Here is a 19,572-nt window from a genome sequence, read left to right as displayed (position 1 = left end):
GCCCTTCTTTGAGTAAATCCCACTTCAGCACACTGTGATCACTGCCACCCTGTGGTTCCTTTATCTGCAGATTCTTAATGCATGAAGAATCACTACTGATAATCAGATCAAATGGTCTTGTCGCATTATAGCCTTAGTTGCTAATGCGCCAATAAAATACAAACCAAACCAAACTAATCAGATCAAGAGTATTACTCCCTCTAGTTGCCTCCCAAACATGCTGATGTAGAAAACAATCATCCAATAAATCCACAAAAGCCTTGCTAGTGTGTGAGTGACCAAGCCCCAAATTCCAGTCAACATCTGGGAAATTAAAATCCCCCATTATAAGACTCTGATTTACTGGCCACTCTATTTCCCTTTACAGTTTCTTATTATATTCATCAGAGTCATTAGGCCCATAGCACACTCCTACTCTCAATTTTGATCTCCCATTGCTTATGTCACACCAAACTGACTCCACACTGCACTGTCCAGCGTTATAGACTGGCTTCACTTTCTTGGATTTTGTGTGTTTCTTAACTAATAGCATAATCCCTCCTCCCTTTCTGTACACATTGTACTCCCCAAATTCCAGTTCTGCATTCCTTATATCTGTGTGACACCACGTCTCTGATATCCCAACAATATCTGCTTTTGATGTTTTCAGCAATACCTCAAATTCGCCGACCGGGCTAGCCGAGTGGGTAAAGTACCTGCCAGGCAACCCAAAGGTCGCGGGTTCGATTCCCGCCTCGGGCTTGGATCAAAGTACTGCAAAAACCTTGGGAGGTGCAATATGGCCACAGAAGCCGATGCGCCAACAACTACCAAATCAAAAAAAAAAAAAAAACCTCAAATTCATCAAATTTATTTATCAAACTCCTAGCATTGGTGTACACACAAGTATACATGCACCTGTTCCTATTCTTAGCTATCCTAACACAACCCATGTGTTTACTTGTACCGCAATGACTCCCAGCAGTCTCTGAAATATCCTGCATCTTGTTTTCCAGGCTGCTGCGCATTCCAATAGAAGCAGTGCAAGAATCACTTTCACCTCTGCCACTGGCTACTGTTAATCTATTAGTCGTAGTATCCCCCAAGCTAGCAGTTTTCCGACCCACCTAATACTGCCTCGATAGTATCAGCATGTATTCTTCCACCTTTTCTATTTAAGTGTATCCCATCCCTGTAGAAGCAGTCTCTCCTCTTAACAAGTGCAGACCAGGCTGAAAAAAAATTCTACCCCTTGAGCCTTGCACAATCTTTCCAGGGCCGAATTGAATGACAAGGCTCTCATAATATACTCCTTCCTATCGTGTCTGGGCAGAATTGCAGACACTTTCAAATTCAGCCCTAATTCACGGCTTTTTTTCAACAGTGACCTGTACTTTTTAAGTAATTCTGCTGGTCGCCTACTCTTAATATCATTAATGGCACGTGTACAACTATATCACCTTTTGTGCCCTTAAAAGATGATATCCGCTTTACAACGTCATCAACCTTTGCCCCCGGCAGACATACCCTGCTCCTGTTCCACCTATCCTTTTTACAAAGCATGTTCCCCGTTTCCCTGACAATAGAGTCACCAACAACTACTAGTTCCTGTGGGACCAGCACGTTCTGCCACTCTTTTACTACTTTAGCTCACTCATCGGTTACGATATTGAAGCCCTGTCTGCGGCTCCTTTGTCCAACCTAAAGACACTTTGCGGTTTAGAAATTCTGGGTCCTCAAGTGGGCCAATAATTGGGCTCACCTTCCCTATACGACATCAAGATCACAGCTCTGTAAAAATATGAGCTACACTCCAACCCAGCACTTGGCATGTGTGCGAAAGCTCACAATGGCACTCAATCTGTGCTCCGCAGTTCATGGGTTCATCAAAATCTGGGAATTTGTGGGTTGGAAAATCCCGGGTAGAGCTCTGAGAAACCCTCCAGTGCTTTCCTCAAACCTGCAGAAGCTCTCGACCTTCAAGTGCACTTTCCCAACAGCATCATTGGTACACTGAGCTCCGCCAACATTGATTTTTGTCTGTGGTCCAGTGTTTTGACCTACAGGGAAAAGAAGAGAAAAAATCCTATTCACATGCCGTCGCCATTCCTGTAGCTGTCATTAAAACTAAAACTGATTCCAAGTAAAAGATGTACAGACTGGCTCAATCGGTCTATCAAGTTAAACCCTAATCGTATGTACGGTACGGCTCTATATTATCAGTATCTCTGAAGATTCAGTTCAAAATGTAATTATTGGTTACTCAAAGCTATTTGGTTTAATGATATTCTAGAGAAAGCAATATATTTGCTGTGATTTATGTGTTCTATTGATGTTATATTGTTCTATGTATTATATCAATGTTGTATGTATTCTATCTATGTTTATGCATTCTGTGCAGTTCTATATTTCAGCAGTTTGTATGTAAGTAAATGTAATGTCTCCAATTAGATTGTTAGTTTCCTCTGGATGCCTGTAACAGGAATTGTATCCTTGTAAAATTTTGTGAATAAATAATTTTATTATTATTATTATGGGGGGGGGATTCCTCTACAGATCAGAATGCTGGCTAATGAAGAAAAAGGGAGAAACATATTACATGCAGCCTTTGAGATGAAATGTCACAAAACAGAAAACAGAACTAGCTGAACAGAGATAAACTAATAACACAATAAGAAGAGAAGGAACTACACAATTGATTATTGAAATTATAAAGAAGCAGTTGCAGCAGTTTTGACACATGAAAGACAACCTAGGACAGATTGCCAAATATGCTCCTAACAGAAAGAATGGAAGGGCAAAAAAAAACCTGACTAGAAAACATTTAGCTAACCTTACACCTTCAAAGAGCTATTTTGACTGGTGAACGGTAGTGTGTGTTAGAGAAGATGTATTCAAAGGAGATAGAGTAAAACCACCTTAGGGCAGACAAGAAGAAGAAGAAAAATAATGCATATGGAAGTATCTATAGAAAAGGCATGCTGTAGAAACTAAAGCGACGAACAGTGAAGAGACTTTGTAAAAACCTGCCATTCATTACCTGACTTACCCTCTTTTGAGTACAGTTGTGCCCCCGTATCTGCTGATTCAGTTACCCCCAGTTAACCACGGAAAAAAAACCCCTAAAAATCTTAATATGTACTACTCGCTTGTCAAATACAATGCTTCCCTTTATTTTTTACGATGTCGATTTTAAATCAAATAGCTTTCCTTTATTTTTTACAATGTCATGTATGGGTTGGTCACCAACATTATAATGGTTCTTCAGAGATTTAGCAGATGCATCATTTTCAAACTTTTGAATAATTTCAAGTTTTTGTTTAATTTGAAAGCACAACTCTTGCATTTGCCCATTATTTTCATGATTTATAAAAAAAAAAAAAAAAATAAAATAAAAAAAAAAAATAGTTACTGTAAAAAAAAAAAAAAAAAAAAATTCTGATATCCCTGACATAAATAACAAAACAAAATTTGTCCTTTTGCAGTGCGATGGAACACAACAATTGACATGACCCACTAAATCAAACTAAACATTTGGCCTCTTTTTTTTTTTTTTTTTTTTGTTTTGGGCAGTAGGTGTGAAGACGGTGGGGGTTGCAAGATAAAGGTACACTAATCTCTCAATGACTACTTATAACGCTCCGTCAGGAAGCTCAGGCAACCCTGGCGGAGGCCAGCCAGAGTATAATGGGCAGCCTGGCTCACCTCCCAGTGGTGGTGGCGGGCAACGTGGGGTTCCCTTAGGGTCTTGCGGCTAAGCAGCCAGAGACAGAACAACAGAACACAGCACAACTCTGTCACAAACCAGACACCACACTTTTTCTGGCTTTTACAGAGATTCTGTAAATTCTTCACAAAGTACCATGGCGCAGATGTGGGAAACCACCGGTGGCGCCTTCCACAAAACACTATGCCACTATGACTACTTATAACACCGGTTCTTGTTGCTTATTTACGAATCGCAAAATATCTGTTTATACCTATTCTAGTTATTACTTGAATTTTATGATTTCTGGTTGTTTTTTTTTTTTTTTTTTGTTTTTTTTTTAAATTTGGAGTCTTGAAGTGTCCCTGTAAATCGAGAGTCTGCTGTACTTTATTATTACCGTATTTAATGTTGGTAATGTCTTACTGTGTGTTTAATTTATCAATTAAACTTTATTATATGTATGTATAAGAAAATCACATTATATATGGGGTCAGCGGGTGTTTGCTTACATCTGCAGTGATCCACAGTAGGTCTTGGAACGTATCTCCTGCAGATACAGGGGTCTTACTGTATAGTCAAGGAACTTGAGAGCTTTTGGGGCACCACTCCAGTTGTGAGGATAACATTCCATGGTAGGATGGATTTCAGATTTGTATAAAGCTAGTAGTCTTTTAGAAGAAAAGTATCAGTGAAAAAGAAAATCCAGTTTTTGGAGCAGAGAAAGCAATATTTGTGATGTGTTTAGGCTTAGAAAGAGATTAGAAGTGAGGGTGATCCCAATAGCGATATGATATTTCTATCAACAGAAGTTATGTTTACAAATCTGAGTGTCATCTGAGAGGAGCATTGGAGTAATTAGACTCTTTTATGAGAAATAAGACAGGACAGAATTTTAGAAGAATTGAATTTAACTAAGCTTTCTTTGTACCATTGGAAAATTGCCTGGCAATTTGAGGAATTGGTGGTTGATATTCAAAGTTGGAATTGTTTGTACAGGGCAAAATTTCTCAAACTGGAAGGCAGAATATAATTTATTTATTCCGAATAAAATTTTTTCTTCATTAGTCAGCATTCTGATCTGTAGAGGAATCCCTCCCCCCTGTTATTAGAACTCCTAGGTAAGTGAAGTTGTATACTTGTTCTATTGTTTGGTTATTGATCATTAGATGGATATTTTTCTGGTTTCTACTTATTTTCACAGAATATAGTGTGCTGTCAGGAGCAAAACTGAATAGGATTTACAGTAAGTGGAAGAAGCTTATTATTATACAAGTGGAAAACAGTGAGAAAGAATTTAACTTTAGGGGACATCCATATTATTTGAGAATTTAGACAGAGCTATCTACCATCACCCACAGTGGGTGGTCAGAGAGAAGACTCGACAACCAATTGCAAAAGCGGTTGGCAATCCATAAGGTTGGAAGCTTGTTTAGATGACCTTTATGCCAAACATGATCAAAAGTCTTGGAACTACCAAGAGCAACTTCTTGAGTTTCACTAAACTTTTCCATCAAATTTGTCCAAAGGTGAGTAAAATAAGGCAATATATCATCAATGGATTGACACTTATTGAATTCATCATTGATCAGTTTGAGATGGCAGTTGGTAGATTTCTCCGTTATGTTGAAAAAAGTAGAAATAAGTAAGTGCAATGGGATGATAATTGGATGGGAGGATTTGTCACTTTGGTTAGCTCACTGGATATGAGCAAATTTTCAAGCAGATGGAAAAACACTAGTTGAATAAAAAAGTGTAAAAAGGCAACACAGAACAGGAGTAAGGTGAAGAGCACAGGTTTTGAGAACAAGTGGAGGAATGTGATCAAGACCTGGGGATTTTTTGGCCCAAGATTGTTTAAATTCTTCTGACACGTTGAAGAAAATTATGATAGTAATAAGTCAGCTTTATCTTTAATTGAGGAAACAATTGAATTTCAACAGGTTGTAAAGAGGTAGAAGTATAAATGGACAGAACTTGTGGCCAGAAGGCTCAACTACCAGTTGAAAAAAAAAGAACTAAGTTATCTAATCTTAACCTGTTCAGAATTATTTGGATTAATTAATAATTGTTTATAATTGTTGTGTCCATTAAGATAGGCAGAAAATGGATCTAGAGATTTGGATACCAGCCACTTGTGATATGCTACATTCTTATCTTGAACAGTCTTAACAAATTAATTTGAAAACGAAGGTTTAAATAAGGGATAGATTTAGGGTTCAATGCAGAATAAAGGATTTCCTTTCTGCAAGGATAATTTCACTTACATCATCTGAGCAAACATTATTATCGGAAGATTTAAAAGAAAAATCAAATTAAGGAAAAGAGGAATACCATTCTATTCCACATTCTTGTAATGCTAAACAATACCAACCGAAAATGGTCTAGAGAGAGGGTTTCGTTGGAGAAGAGACCATCACCAGCTTCTGTTCAGTGGTACCTGTGGGACCACTAACGTTGAATGTATACTTTGAAAGGTTGGTGAGGATTGTCTGATGTTCTGGTAGGTAAATGCACTAATTGTATAAGGTCAATAGTACTGTTAGGAAATTTGTTTGGAAACAAAGTTTCACAACAAACAACTCACTGTTAGAAAAATTAGATTGGAGAAAGTAGTTTTAAAGAAAGGAGGTCAAAGTTCTGAGATTTTGATAGAGGCATAAGAAGACTTTGAAAGAATGAGATAAAGAGATTTTAAGCCAGACATTTTCGTTGATTATGTGACAAACGATTGACTGGGATGTTCCCATACGTGACACTATAGCTCTTTGGGTTTTTGGATTTTCACTGACAACAAGCAACAGCACTTTTTGTACTACTCCCCTCGTTCAACTTGGAGCAGGTTGCAGTTTCTTCGGTGTTTTCTGCCCACTTGCAGCAGCTTCACGGAATTTCCCTTTGCCATTCAAAACCTTATGGATACCAAACTTCGATACACTAACATTTTTCAATTTGCACCTATCAATAATTTTCGCATAACTGTAACCTTCTTCGGAAAGTGCGGTTATGTAACCTTTCAACCATGGGTCCAATTTCCGAGGCATGTCAACATTAAAATAATTTCTACAACTTATGCACCTCTTAATAAGGTTTGGGACTGCTGCTGTACGTCACAAGCAAAATTAATGTCAAAATCATTATTAAAAGGCTAAATCAACCCTCCGTACTAGCATTTACACCAATGTTAGGGGCATAGGAAATAAATTTGATGAATTTGAAGTGCTGGTCAAGACATCAAAGGCAGATATTGTTGGGATATCAGAGATGTGGTGTCAGACAGAAATAACAGTGCAGAATTAGAATTTTGGGAGTACAATGTGTACAAAAAGGATAGAGGGGATAGGAAGGGAGGAGGGGTTATGCTGTAAGTTAAAATTTCTATTGGAATGAGCAGCAGCCTGGAAAATTAGATGCAGGATATTTTGGAGACTGCTGGGAGTCATTTGGGTACAAGTAAACACATGGGTTGTGTTAGGGTAGCTAAGAAAATGAACAGGTGCATGTATACCTGCGTGTACACCAATGCTAGGAGTTTGGTAAATAAATTTGATGAATTTGAGGTATTGCTCAAAGCATCAAAGGCAGATGTTGTTGGGATATCAGAGACGTGGTGTCACACAGATATAAGTAATGCAGAACTGGAATTTGGGGAGTACAACGTCTACAGAAAGGATAGACAGGATAGGAAGGGAGGAGAGGTTATACTATTAGTTAAGAAACACAAAATCCAAGGAAGTGAAGCCAGTCGATATCGCTGGACAGCACAGTGTCGAGTCAGTTTGGTGTGACATAAGCATTGGGAGATCAAAATTCAGAGTAGAAGTGTGCTATAGGCCTAATGACTCTGATGAGTATATAAGAAACTGTACAGGGAAATAGAGAGAGCCAGTAAATCAGAGAGTCTTATAATGGGGGATTTTAATTTCCCAGATATTGACTAGAATTTGTGAGTTGGTCACTCACACACTAGCAAGGCTTTTGCGGATTTATTGGATGATTGTTTTCTGAAACAGCATGCTCGGGAGGCAACTAGAGGGAGCAATACTCTTGATTTGATTATCAGTAGTGATTCTTCATGCATTAAGAATCTGCAGATACAGGAACCACTAGATGGCAGTGATCACAGTGTGCTGAAGTGGGATTTACTCAAGGAGGTAACTACCATCAGGTGTAAAGGGAAGGGTTATTGCTTTCGTAAAGGCTGCTATAATGGTCTGAGACAGTATTTGAATTCTATACAGTGGGACCAACAGCAAACTCAAAATGGGAAGCATTCAAAGAACTTATCTTGGAAGCTACTAGGCTTTGCATACCAACTAAGAAATATTGTTCAAGTTTCAGGCCTAAATGGATGTCAGACGAACTGAGACATGGCAGAGAAGAAAAATGCATGGGATACATATAAATTAACACGTGACACAGAAGCCTATGATAGATATAAGTTGATCTGTAACCAAGTTACAAAGGAGGTTAGGCAGGCGAAGGCAGATTATGAGAAATCTTTGGCAAGGGATGCAAAGAAAAACAGCAAGGAGTTCTTTACTTATGTAAACTCTAGAAGGAAGGGGATGAATCAGATTGGTCCACTTGATATCGATGGTTCAACTGTTCATGATCCTGCTCAGGTAGCTAACAAACTAAATCAATATTTTGCATTTACATTCACACATGAGGAGTTATTCAGGAAGGGGAATGCCATAGATGAAGTAAACACTGGCAGTGAGCTTGATGATCTTGTAATAATTGAGAGTAAAGTGGAGGAGAAATTGTTGAAGAATACAAGAAAGGCACCTGGGGTGGATGGGATCTATCCAGTTGTATTAAAGGAGGCGGCAAAGGAAGTAAGCAATCCGTTAGCCTAATTATGAGAGCTTCCTTGGATTCAGGGGAGGTACGCACAGACTGGAGATGTGCAAATGTAACCCCAATTCACAAAGGAGGATGAAAGGCTAACACAAGTAATTATAGACCTGTGAGTTTAACTTCTGTTCCAGGAAAATTAGTGGAGGCACTGGTTAAAGAAGCACTGCAGGATCATCTTGACGAGAATTCAGTTATAGCTCAGACACAGCATGGTTTTGTTAAGGGAAGATCTTGCCTGACCAGTTTGATTGGATACTATGATGTAGTCACAAAAGAATTGGATGCAGAGAATAACTTTGATATTATATATTTGGATCTTAGAAAGGCTTTTGATACTGTTGCACACGGAAGACTGCTGCACAAATTGGAGCAGTGTGGCATTGGTGGCAAATTGTTGCTATGGATAAAGGGATGGTTGAGTGGCAGAAGACAGCGAGTGGTAATCAATGGACACTGCTCATCGTGGGCTAATGTTATTAGTGGAGTCCCTCAGGATTCAGTGTTGGGTCCATTGTTGTTTTCTGTATTTATAAATAATATTGATGTTGGTATATCAAGCTTAATGTCCAAGTTTGCAGACAATACAAAGATTGGCAGGGTTGTTAAGGACACTACTGATGCTATGCTGTTGCAATAGGATCTGGAAAGGTTGAGCAGATGGGCTGAGAGGTGGCAAATAAAGTTTAACATTGACAAATGTAAAGTACTACATATGGGAAACAGCAACCCCAGAGCAATGCATCAACTCTGTGGTACTACACTGACAGTGGTAGAGAATGAAAAGGACCTGGGGGTAATTGTGCAGGTGGATATGAAGTTCTCTGAGCAGTGGAGACGGGCTGCAAGAGCAGCTCATGGTGTCTTATCAATGATATACAGGAATTTTTCTAGCAGGGATAAGGAGGTGATTATTCCCTTGTATAAGGCAATGGTCAGGTTACACCTTGAGTACTCTATACAGGTCTGGAGGCCTCATTTCAAGAAGGATGTAGAGCTGCTGGAACGAGTACAGAGAAGGCCAACAAGGTTAGTGAACGGAACGAAGGGTTGCTCTTACGAAGAAAGGCTTAAGTTTTGCAAATTACAGTGTCTGGAGATTAGGCACCGGCGAGGTGATCTGATAGAGGTGTACAAAGCCTTGAATGGTTTGAGCATGCTCAATTCTGATGGAATACTGCCACTTGCTCATAATAATCACCTGAGAGGGCATAAATTCAAATTGAGGAAAGACAGATGTAGGAAAAATGTGCAGAAATTTGCCTTTAGCCAGCAGGTAGTTGGTTGGTGGAACAGACTTCCATGGAACCCTTTTTGTGGAAGTTGATAGCCTAAATAAATTTAAGGCTCAGCTGGACAATTATTTCGAACGAATGGAGGGGTGAAGTGGAAGGTTTTTTTTTTTTTTTTTTTTTTTTTGCTGATGCTGCATAAGCTAGCTTTCTTGCATCGTATGCCTCTACTAATGCTAATGACTCTGAGAGAGAAATAGAGTCGGCCAGTAAATCAGAATGTCTTATAATGAAGGATTTTTAACTCCCCAGATATAGACTGCTACTTGTGGGTTGATCACTCACACACTAGCAAGGCTTATGTGTATTTATTGGATGATTGTTTTCTACAGCAGCATGTTCGAGAGGCAACCAGAGGGAGTAATACTCGGTGTCATTTTTATATATATACTTATTAATTTATCGATATTAGTGTTGAATTGACTTTCATCTAAATCAAGATTTATAAATATTTTAAAAGGATCTAAAATATTGGTGTATTCTTCTGTTCGTCTATTTATTTCAGCAATTAATCTATGGGAAACAACATTGAATGTATTTATAATAAACATTTCTTTCCCTTCTAAAATGACTTCATTATCTCTGGTTTCGTCACAGCTAGTTTTTTTTCTTTTAATTCAACTCTTTTTATCTTTGTATTGCCATTCATCAGTTAATAATTTATGTTCTCTCTCAAAAATATTAAAATTGTTTTTAATATGCAAAACATATTCATGTAATGATTTCAAAAGATCAGAGCCATGCAGTAAATTTATTGCAGGACTTGTAATGATTTGCTTGTTTATTTAAGATATTTAATATTTTATCCCTTTATCGATTCGATTCGTATTTTAAGAGCAAGAAAACAAAAAGCTTTCAATAAGGGAAGCATATGCCACAGTTACAATAGATAGATAGCAAAGTATTACATAGAGATATGATATTTAAATTTTCTGTTACAACAGAATCAAAATTTATTAAACTACAACACTACTTTCATATTTACTTCAATGTGGCACTCCTACATATCACACTTGAACTTGGTACATCAAACAACTAAACTAAATGTTACAATTTTCAAGTATCAACTTATATAGATTCATAAATCCGTGGGTGATCCAGTTAAAATAGTTTCTATAGAACGAAAAAAATTTCCATATAATGAATGGATTTCAAGAGACCTGGGTATGGATTATTCACCCCTCTGGCCTTTAAGCAATAGAGCTTCTGCTTTAGAAAGCATGAATTAATAGCTAAAAGGATTAGCATTTCACAATTTAGTGGTGTTTGTAACGCATTTACAACTGCCTCTACCACATACTGTACTGATAAGTTGCACTGGTCAACTGCTTTCTTGTGTTCATAGCCAGTGGAAAAGATTAAGGCATATTCCTGATGCAGATAATATACCGTGGTAAACCTGTTCTACTGTTACACCCTATTAGAGAATTAGGTGAGAGTGATTTTGCTTTATTCTGGAAATTGGTCTGTTCTTTCAGAGGAATGAGTCATCCACAATTTCAGTAAATTTTTACCTGTCTCTGTTTACATGGTAAGTACAAGTGGACCCTGGTTTAGATCAAGGTGTTAAACAAAAAATTGCTTTAAAAATTTGAGATTACAGAGGCCTTGCGAGGCCCCCTCTATTGTGAGGCCGACACTAGTGCCTCATGTGCCTATTCGTAAGTACAGCCCTGAACACCTCAATCAGAACACTTGCAGGTGCCTAGTCTCCAGATGTTACAATTTGCAGAACTGAAGCATTTCTTGGTAAGAGCATCCCTTTTGTTCCCCTTACTAATCTTGTTGCCCTCTGTACTTACAGCAGCTCCACATCCTTCCTAAAATGAGGCCTCTAGACCTGTGAGGTGCAGTGAAAGTAAATTTGAAATTTTTTAATGTAAAAATACACATTTTTTTTTAGATTACTTTTTAACTAAAAGTTAATTTGGCAAAGGTAAAGAAAGCCTGCATGAGAAGCATGCAAAAGTTTGATGAAATTTACTAGTAAAAGTACTTTGCTGTAACGGCATTTCTATTGTTGCTCGCTCAGTAAACATACAGTGGATGTTATCGGTCAGGAGTAGAAATTGAATCCTATGGGAGATTGAAACCCTCCCAAAGTGGAGGGGGTAACTTGACCTTTTTTTCTTTAGAATCACTGGTGGACAAGTGGATAAATTGTTTATTGGGGTGGGAGGCAAAGGAAGCCCACACGAGAAGCACGGCAAACTTCGAAAAAGTTTACTGGTGAAACTACATTACGAAAATTTTTTACGACACTAGAACTTCCAATATGACACTGTTCGTGATTCAATTAGTGATTCTAAAGAAAAAAAGGTCAGGTTACCCCCCCCCCCCCCCACCTCAGGAGGGTTTCAAGCTCCCGTGGGATTCAACTTCTACTCCAGACCAATAACACCCACTGTCTGTTTACTGGGTGAGCAAAAATACAAATGCTGTTACGGCAAAGTACTTTTACCGGTGAATTTCATTGAACTTTTGCATGTTTTCTCATGCAGGCTTTCTTTACCTTATCCGTTAATTGAAATGTTATTTATTAAGAAATAATTACAAGGAATTTTGTGATAATCGTTTTCTTTTATAGATTTCCAGTTTAGGACATAAGTGCAGTGCTGTAGGTTAAAATTGGGCTGGGAAGTGATTGATCACAAACCATATCTTGGTTGAACACAGTTCTAGTGTGTACAGAACTTAATGATATTGTGGAACAGTTGTCATCTTCTAAGTGCATAATAGGTGATATTGTTGTACATCTTTGTACTAATGATCTTAAGCATAGTTGACCTAAACATTTGCTTCACAGGTATGAGGCAGTATGAGGATCTGCACATATTTTTTTACTCTGTCATATGAGGCAGTGCTGAGAAAAAAAACTGTAAGTTAGGAATAAATTTGAAAGTGTCTGTAATTTTGGCCAGGAATGATTGAAGAGAATTTGCTGCACTTGTTAACAGGAGATTTTTAAAGGGATGGGATACACTTAACTCAGAGGTTCCCAAACTCTTATACCTGTATCCCCCCCCAACATAGCTCATTAAACACACACACACACACACACACACACACACACACACACACACACACACACACACACACACACACACACACACACACACACACACACACACACACACACACACACACACACACACGTGTGTTTCCTGATAGATTGTCATGGATGTCTTTCCCTCATAGTGTTTGCTGCTCTGACAGTCTATTCTTTTTATAACTATTGATGTTTACAGTGTTTACTTTTCTCGTTTCCTTGTAATGTGAAAATCCAAGAAGTTTCACACAGTCAGTGATTGCATGAGACCTTTGGAATTTTTCATGAACTCTGTGTGAGATATTTTGGAAGGAATATACTTATATACTTTATTTTATATTTTTACTGCATCTGTGCTGCACATCATAATATTTTTCTCACACTGTATAATTTACTGTATTGTGCTATGCAAAATAATTTGCAGTATTTTATCCTTCCCATTTATGGATGACTATAATATAACATTAAAAAAAAAATTCTAAGATTGTCAAGATCAGGACTGTGTTTACGGGTGCCCATCTTCCAGCTGTTGTAATGAGAGATATATATGGCCACTGAATTAATAAGTAGGCTTCTGTTACTATAGTTTAATAGATAGATTCCTGTTGTAAAATTTGTAATAAACCATATTTTCTGGACCATAAGATGAACTTGGAAAACATTTGCCTAAAATTCATGTGTTTTATTTCATGGGTGCATATTAGGTGTGTGCAGGGATATAGTTTTTTTTTTTTTTTTTAAGATTAGACTACGTTATTGTTGTGCAGAATATTAGAACGAAGCCTTACTCATATCTCGCTAGAACTTGTCCTTTGTTAATAAAACTTTACTTCTCTCTAGAAACCTCAGGTCATTCAAGAAATATCGAATCAACAATGTCATTGATGGCACTAAAGGCAATGAATGCTTTGAAGAAATTAAAACTTTAGACCACCATAACATTTGTAATGACTTAGGTGACTGTACCACGTTTCAGATTGTACAATGACTAAATTTGTCTTTTACTTATCTATAATAAAATATTTATCTTTCTCCAGTATTTACTTTACTTTCTAAAACTGGTTGCATCTCAGAGTATGGTGTATGTTATAGTCCAGAAAATATGATAAATGAATTGTCTCAGATCATATATGAGTAAGAGTCGGTCCTCTGCTCTTACTCTTCTGAAGAGAAGGAAATGGATATTCAATAATTTCAAAAACCCCAGGAAATATTTTTCCTAGAGCTTCACACTGTCAAGTTGGAACTGGGCTAATAGTTTGCAACAATAGGAAATTGGCTAATACACTGGCATTATCCTGTTAGTTTAAATGTGATGTCAAGCTGTTAAGTTATGATATACAATATCCAAAGGGTGCCTTGTGATATGTGAAGTACTTGCTTCGTGTGGCCTTAGTCATGCCATGCAGCCTTATTCAATTACAGCGGTTCAAATATGGAGTGAAGTGATTTTATTGTGAGTATGGTGTAAATGCAAACAGCAGCTTTTTAATAATTATTTCAAAGGATTAGAGACTGTGTGTTAGCATTTGACTGTTTATTTTCAGTTATTCTTCAACTTATTTCTACATTTCATAGTTTTTGACTTTTCAGTACAATTTTTCATGACAAATATGATTTCAAAGTGTAAGCCGAGATACAATTGTTTGAAAGGTTTATTTTTCAATTTCATATGATAATATAGGGTGTTCATAAAGTCATGTTCCTATTTTAAAATTTAATTATATCACAACCAAAAGACAGAGATTAATGCACTCATATGTAAACTTTTATGAAACTGTAGAAGTTTTTTTACAAAGTATTATAAAACTCAAAGGTTTTTTCTTTTTACATGGTATGATGCATAAAAATGATGTCACAAGAGAAGGCTGAATGTGTCATGTGGATTGCGGAGTTACAATCTGTAATTACCATGCAACGAAATTATCACCATCAATACGGAAAGGATCCTTCCTCCAAACCAAACATCAGGAGGTGGGTTGAGAATTTCTGAGCAACAGGAAGTTTGACTGACCTGCCTCACAACATCCATGCATGTCTTAAGAAACCATTGAAAATGCCCAAGCAGCATTCCAGTTCAGTCTTCAAAAGTTTATTTGTTGTACTTCATGTGAACTGCAGCTAACAAAGTCAAATCCATAAAGGTTTGCATAAGCAATTATATCATTATGCACACAAAGTGCAAATTGTCCAAGCTTGGCAGTGAAATGACCTTCCTCATCGCTGTGTATTCAGTTGTTCCATAAGCTTCAATTGATGAAGACAACAGATACCTAAAGAAGAAGATGCTTTTCTCTAATGAAGCCACCTTCCACGTATATGGACATGTGATTCACCACAACGTGGATATGGGGTTTTGAAAACCCACATTGGCATTTGTAAACACATTCGTGATAGCCCCAAGTGAAATATTTGGTGTGGGCACGTATAATAGTGTGATAAGTCCAGTTTTCTTTTATGAAAAGAGCATCTTAGGAGAGGTTTATCTTGAAATTTTACAGTAGTTTGTGATCCTTTAGCTGGAAGAGTTGCAACCATTTATCATTTTTCAACAGAATGGCCATTTCCACACTGGAGTGCAAATGTTCTTCATTTTCTTGATGAAACATTTCCTGGTGGATAGGCCGTGATGGACCAATCACCTGGCCTCCATATTACCCTGATATCATACCCCTAGACTTCTTCCTATGAGAATACCTTAAGGATTTTTTGTACAGAACACCTGTTACTAACATTGAAACTCTTCGTGCAAGGATAACTGAAGTAGTCACAACTGTGTGTTGATATGCTGGTCTGTACATGCCCAAAGTAGAAATTCCACCTTGATATTTTAAGGGCCCCTAAGGGTGCACACATTGAGGTGTATTGAATGGCTTATTGAATTACATAATCTTTGGAGTTTCATAATAATTTGCACAAGACTGCATTGCTCCATGTAGGTTGTGACAATTAAATTTTAAGATTGGAACAGGACTTTATGGATACCCTGTATAATTTTAAGCATAAGTTGTGATATATGAGTTACTTGAAAGGTTTATAAATTAACTGGTATTTTAAAATAGATGGGAACAGTTGTATTTTAAAATATTTGAGAACAGTTGTATTTTAAAATATTTGAGAACAGTTGAACGATGTCAGACTTTCAGAGAAAATTGAAACTTCAACAGTACTATATTATTTGCTCTTGCAGTGGATATGAGTTATGTGATGAAAAGTATGAATGAGGAGATACTATGGTAAATGATAAACTATTCTGAGACCACCCCCACAAGCATATTTGTGTAGACACAAGCATATTTTTTTCTTGTACTACAGCATATTCACATAGAGTTGGAGTAATTTGCAAGATACACAGAGCAAGTTTAATAAAAATAAAAAAAAAGTCCATCGCAGAGCAGATTTACACACTAATTTTCAAAACTAACTTTTTTCAGTCAATATGACAGGTTATACTTGCACATGTGTGTGTAAATATACAGTACAAAACATTAAAGCCAGAGGGGTCTCTCCTTAATGTTTTGTGTTTCAAAGTCTTATTACTTGATAGATTTTCCATATTTCAGCTTCTGAGATAAGCAGTGGTCTGTTGTTACCACCATCTCTGAATGGTCATGTGCTGTTGCATGTATCATTATTAGTTTTGAAGCAGCGAGAGTAATTGACTGCATGTTGATGCACATATCATGTACACAGTAGTGACAAACAGGTTTATTTGACAGTGATAAATAATCTTGGTCTTTGCTATTTGTTATACATTTTTTGCAACTAACTAGCAAATTAAGTTTTTGTTATTCCTATACTCACATAGTAATTTTGTTATTCACACTGATACTTCAAGTATTATTAGCTTCTTTCTTGCATTTTTAAATATTTTTAAACGTAACTAAAACAGTCTGATAGTTGAATTAAAAACTGGTTATTTAAAATTTACAAACAAATCATTAATCAGTATTCTGTAGTTAATGATTAATAAAAATTTTAAGAAGAATGATAGTAGTGTCTCTTCCAAGATCTGTCATTTAATCTCACTTGCCCACTCAAAAAGAATTTTATTGTCCACGGTCATTCATATTGTTTTGGAATATTTTTTTGCATAAAACCCTATCAGAATTAAGAGTTGTAATACAGTCCATTCCGGTTATTTGGGACACATTTGGGACTAGTGCATTTTGGCCCGATTACGCGGCTGCCCCAATTATCCGAAGTTTCATGTAAATAGTTAAAAATACAATGGACCCCCCCCCCTTTACAATTGGTTCACTGTACAATCAAATCATGTTACCATAGTAAAGTACTGTTCACTATACGATGTGCAATAAGCGCCGGTCATTGTGATCACGTTTGTGAATTAAATTTTAATTATATTAAACAGCGATTCTAATTAGCAAAAATAGGACGAATATTATCCACAGGCTATAAAAGCAAAGATATATTAAGCACAAATTTACCCTTTATTGCCTTACCAATTAAAAAATTAAATGATACTTGAAAATCGGAAGAATATATGTGATAATCAGAATAATTAATACCTACTGTAATATGTACATACGAACTAGTTGACATTTCTGTTCACTGACATTTGTGGGTGGGGGTTAAAATTTAAAACAGTAAAAAGATAAGCAATCAATAACAAAGAACACAGCACACACAAATTGCAAGTAACACAATACACGCAAGTGAGAACGGAGTAATGAGTTACAAAGCTTTAAAAATAGGAATGAAGAGAAGATCTGAAAATTAATTTTTTTTATGTGATTGAAGATTTCATGGAAGTATAAACACATTTCACCATAATAACCCAAGAATTCCAGCTGTCAGTGTTATCGCAAATTCAGTAAGATAAACAGGTGACTGCTAATTGTTTTTATTGTTTTATGGTTGTGATCTCCAGAATTTTGACTGAACCATGTGGTCCCATCAGAGACAATCGTAGGGTAATCTCCAGTGCTGCGATCTCCTGCCCCAATTAAACAGCATGCTGTCCCAATTAAGCAAAGTAAACCCTGGCTATTTTCTCTATTGGTTTCTGTTTTTTAAGATTTGCCCCAAATAAACGGGTGGCCTGATTAACCGGAATCCACTGTACATACAAAGTATTGATGAAATCCACATTATAATGCATGTAGTTCATATCAGGTCTCTCACTCTTTTATATGGCATGGTTTTAATATTTTTTTGCAGTGTTTGTTCACTCAGTTTTTCATTTTATTCCAATTTACAAGAAAGTGTGTTTATATTTTCAGAATAGTACTTCCAAAAATTCATCAGGTAAACATCGCCTAGGGAGACAAGGAAGTTCACAAGGTAGCATGGAGGGCTCTTCTTCCAGTCTATCCAGAGGTAATAATTGCTTTGCTAGCTATTAAAAGTAAAAAATGAACTACATATTAATAGGTGCATTTTGTAAAAAATTATGCAACTTCTTTTTTCTAATGTAGGGCGCCTCCGTAGCCAGGTGGGAAGGAGCAGCAGTGCGTAGCACACGCTTCTTGATTAGACCGGGGTTCGAGCCCGTCACCACCAAATACGGAGGATGCGGAAAGGTCAGGGAATGACCACCGCATATTCCCGGAGCAATATGGCCTTAGTTGCTAATGCTCCTAAAAACCAAAATAACAACAACAACAACAATTTTCTAATGTAGATAGAAAAAAGGAGGTGGTATCATATAATGATGTTATATAGAGATGCGTTTCTTATGCAGTTTAGAAATTCAGAAAATATCATCACCAAAAATGAAGATTTTTGGTGATGATATTTTCATCACCTCACCAAAAATGATGAAAAACTCATCATTTTTGATGAGGATTATTCACATACAAGGTTTGATCAAAAGCTGTAATCATTGAAGTTATAATTCTTGGAAACATAGTAGTATCTAAAAGATTGTGAGCATGTAGATGATTTATAAGATGTTTGCACATCAAATTTTGAGGTAAACTTGGAATGTCAGCCCTGGAAACAAACAAAACATATTTTTTATAGTTTATGGAGATGATGCTTTTGGCGGAGGGAGTTTAAATAGTTTCAAGTTTAGTGAGAGAACGTTTTGACTTGAAGATGAGCAGTTTCATGTAAACATCCCAAAATGGTCATAACATCAATGAGGCACACCATAATTTGCTCAATTCAACAATTGACCATTTGAGAAATTTCTTGGAGATGTCTCTTTCATTCAGTTTGATTCAGACCATATTAACTAAATATTTGGACATGAGGTGAGTGAGTGAGTGCCAATTTTTTTCCATACATTATCACTGAAGAACAACATCAAAACTTCATTTCGTTGTTTTAGAAAGCTGTGTCGAATGATGCATTTTTAATAAAAAGTGTGGTGAGCCTTAGGCATTTAGCTATCACCCATAGACCAAGGTCCAAAGCTCCTAGCGGAAAACATCATTGTCATCAGGCCAAAAATATGAGTCAATCAAAATCACAAGTGGTGGCTGTGCTGATGCTGATTGACTTTTATCTGGCAGTAAGGGGATGGCATTGTTGCCATTTGAGATTTGTAAATCGCCTTAGATGATCTTTAAAAGTGAACTAAAATTACAGTAAATGCCACTAAATAAACTGCTAAACAGAAATTTCTCCAATTATTTTATTAAATTTATTGCAGGTATCAAGATTTTTCTATTTAAATTAAAAATAAAATTATAAAAAAAGCTTAAAATAATGCAGAACAC

General features: G+C 36.7%; 1 protein-coding gene across 10 annotated transcripts in view; it reads left to right on the top strand.

The window, feature by feature from the left end:
* enc (R3H domain containing protein encore) overlaps positions 1–19,572 on the top strand; it is a 702,629-nt gene that overhangs the window by 262,874 nt on the left and 420,183 nt on the right. For all 10 annotated transcript variants that reach the window (XM_090373011.1, XM_090373031.1, XM_090373022.1 and 7 more), the window contains one exon: positions 18,130–18,226. In XM_090373011.1, coding sequence (XP_090229137.1) covers positions 18,130–18,226 — 97 coding nt within the window. The remainder of the gene's footprint in view (positions 1–18,129; positions 18,227–19,572) is intronic.

Source organism: Mastigoproctus giganteus, chromosome 1 (assembly GCF_048544385.1).
Source record: "Mastigoproctus giganteus isolate SK-2022 chromosome 1, ASM4854438v1, whole genome shotgun sequence".
Lineage (NCBI taxonomy): Eukaryota > Metazoa > Arthropoda > Arachnida > Uropygi > Thelyphonidae > Mastigoproctus > Mastigoproctus giganteus.
Note: the sequence above shows the minus strand (reverse complement) of the source record. Positions and strands in the feature narration are given on the sequence as shown.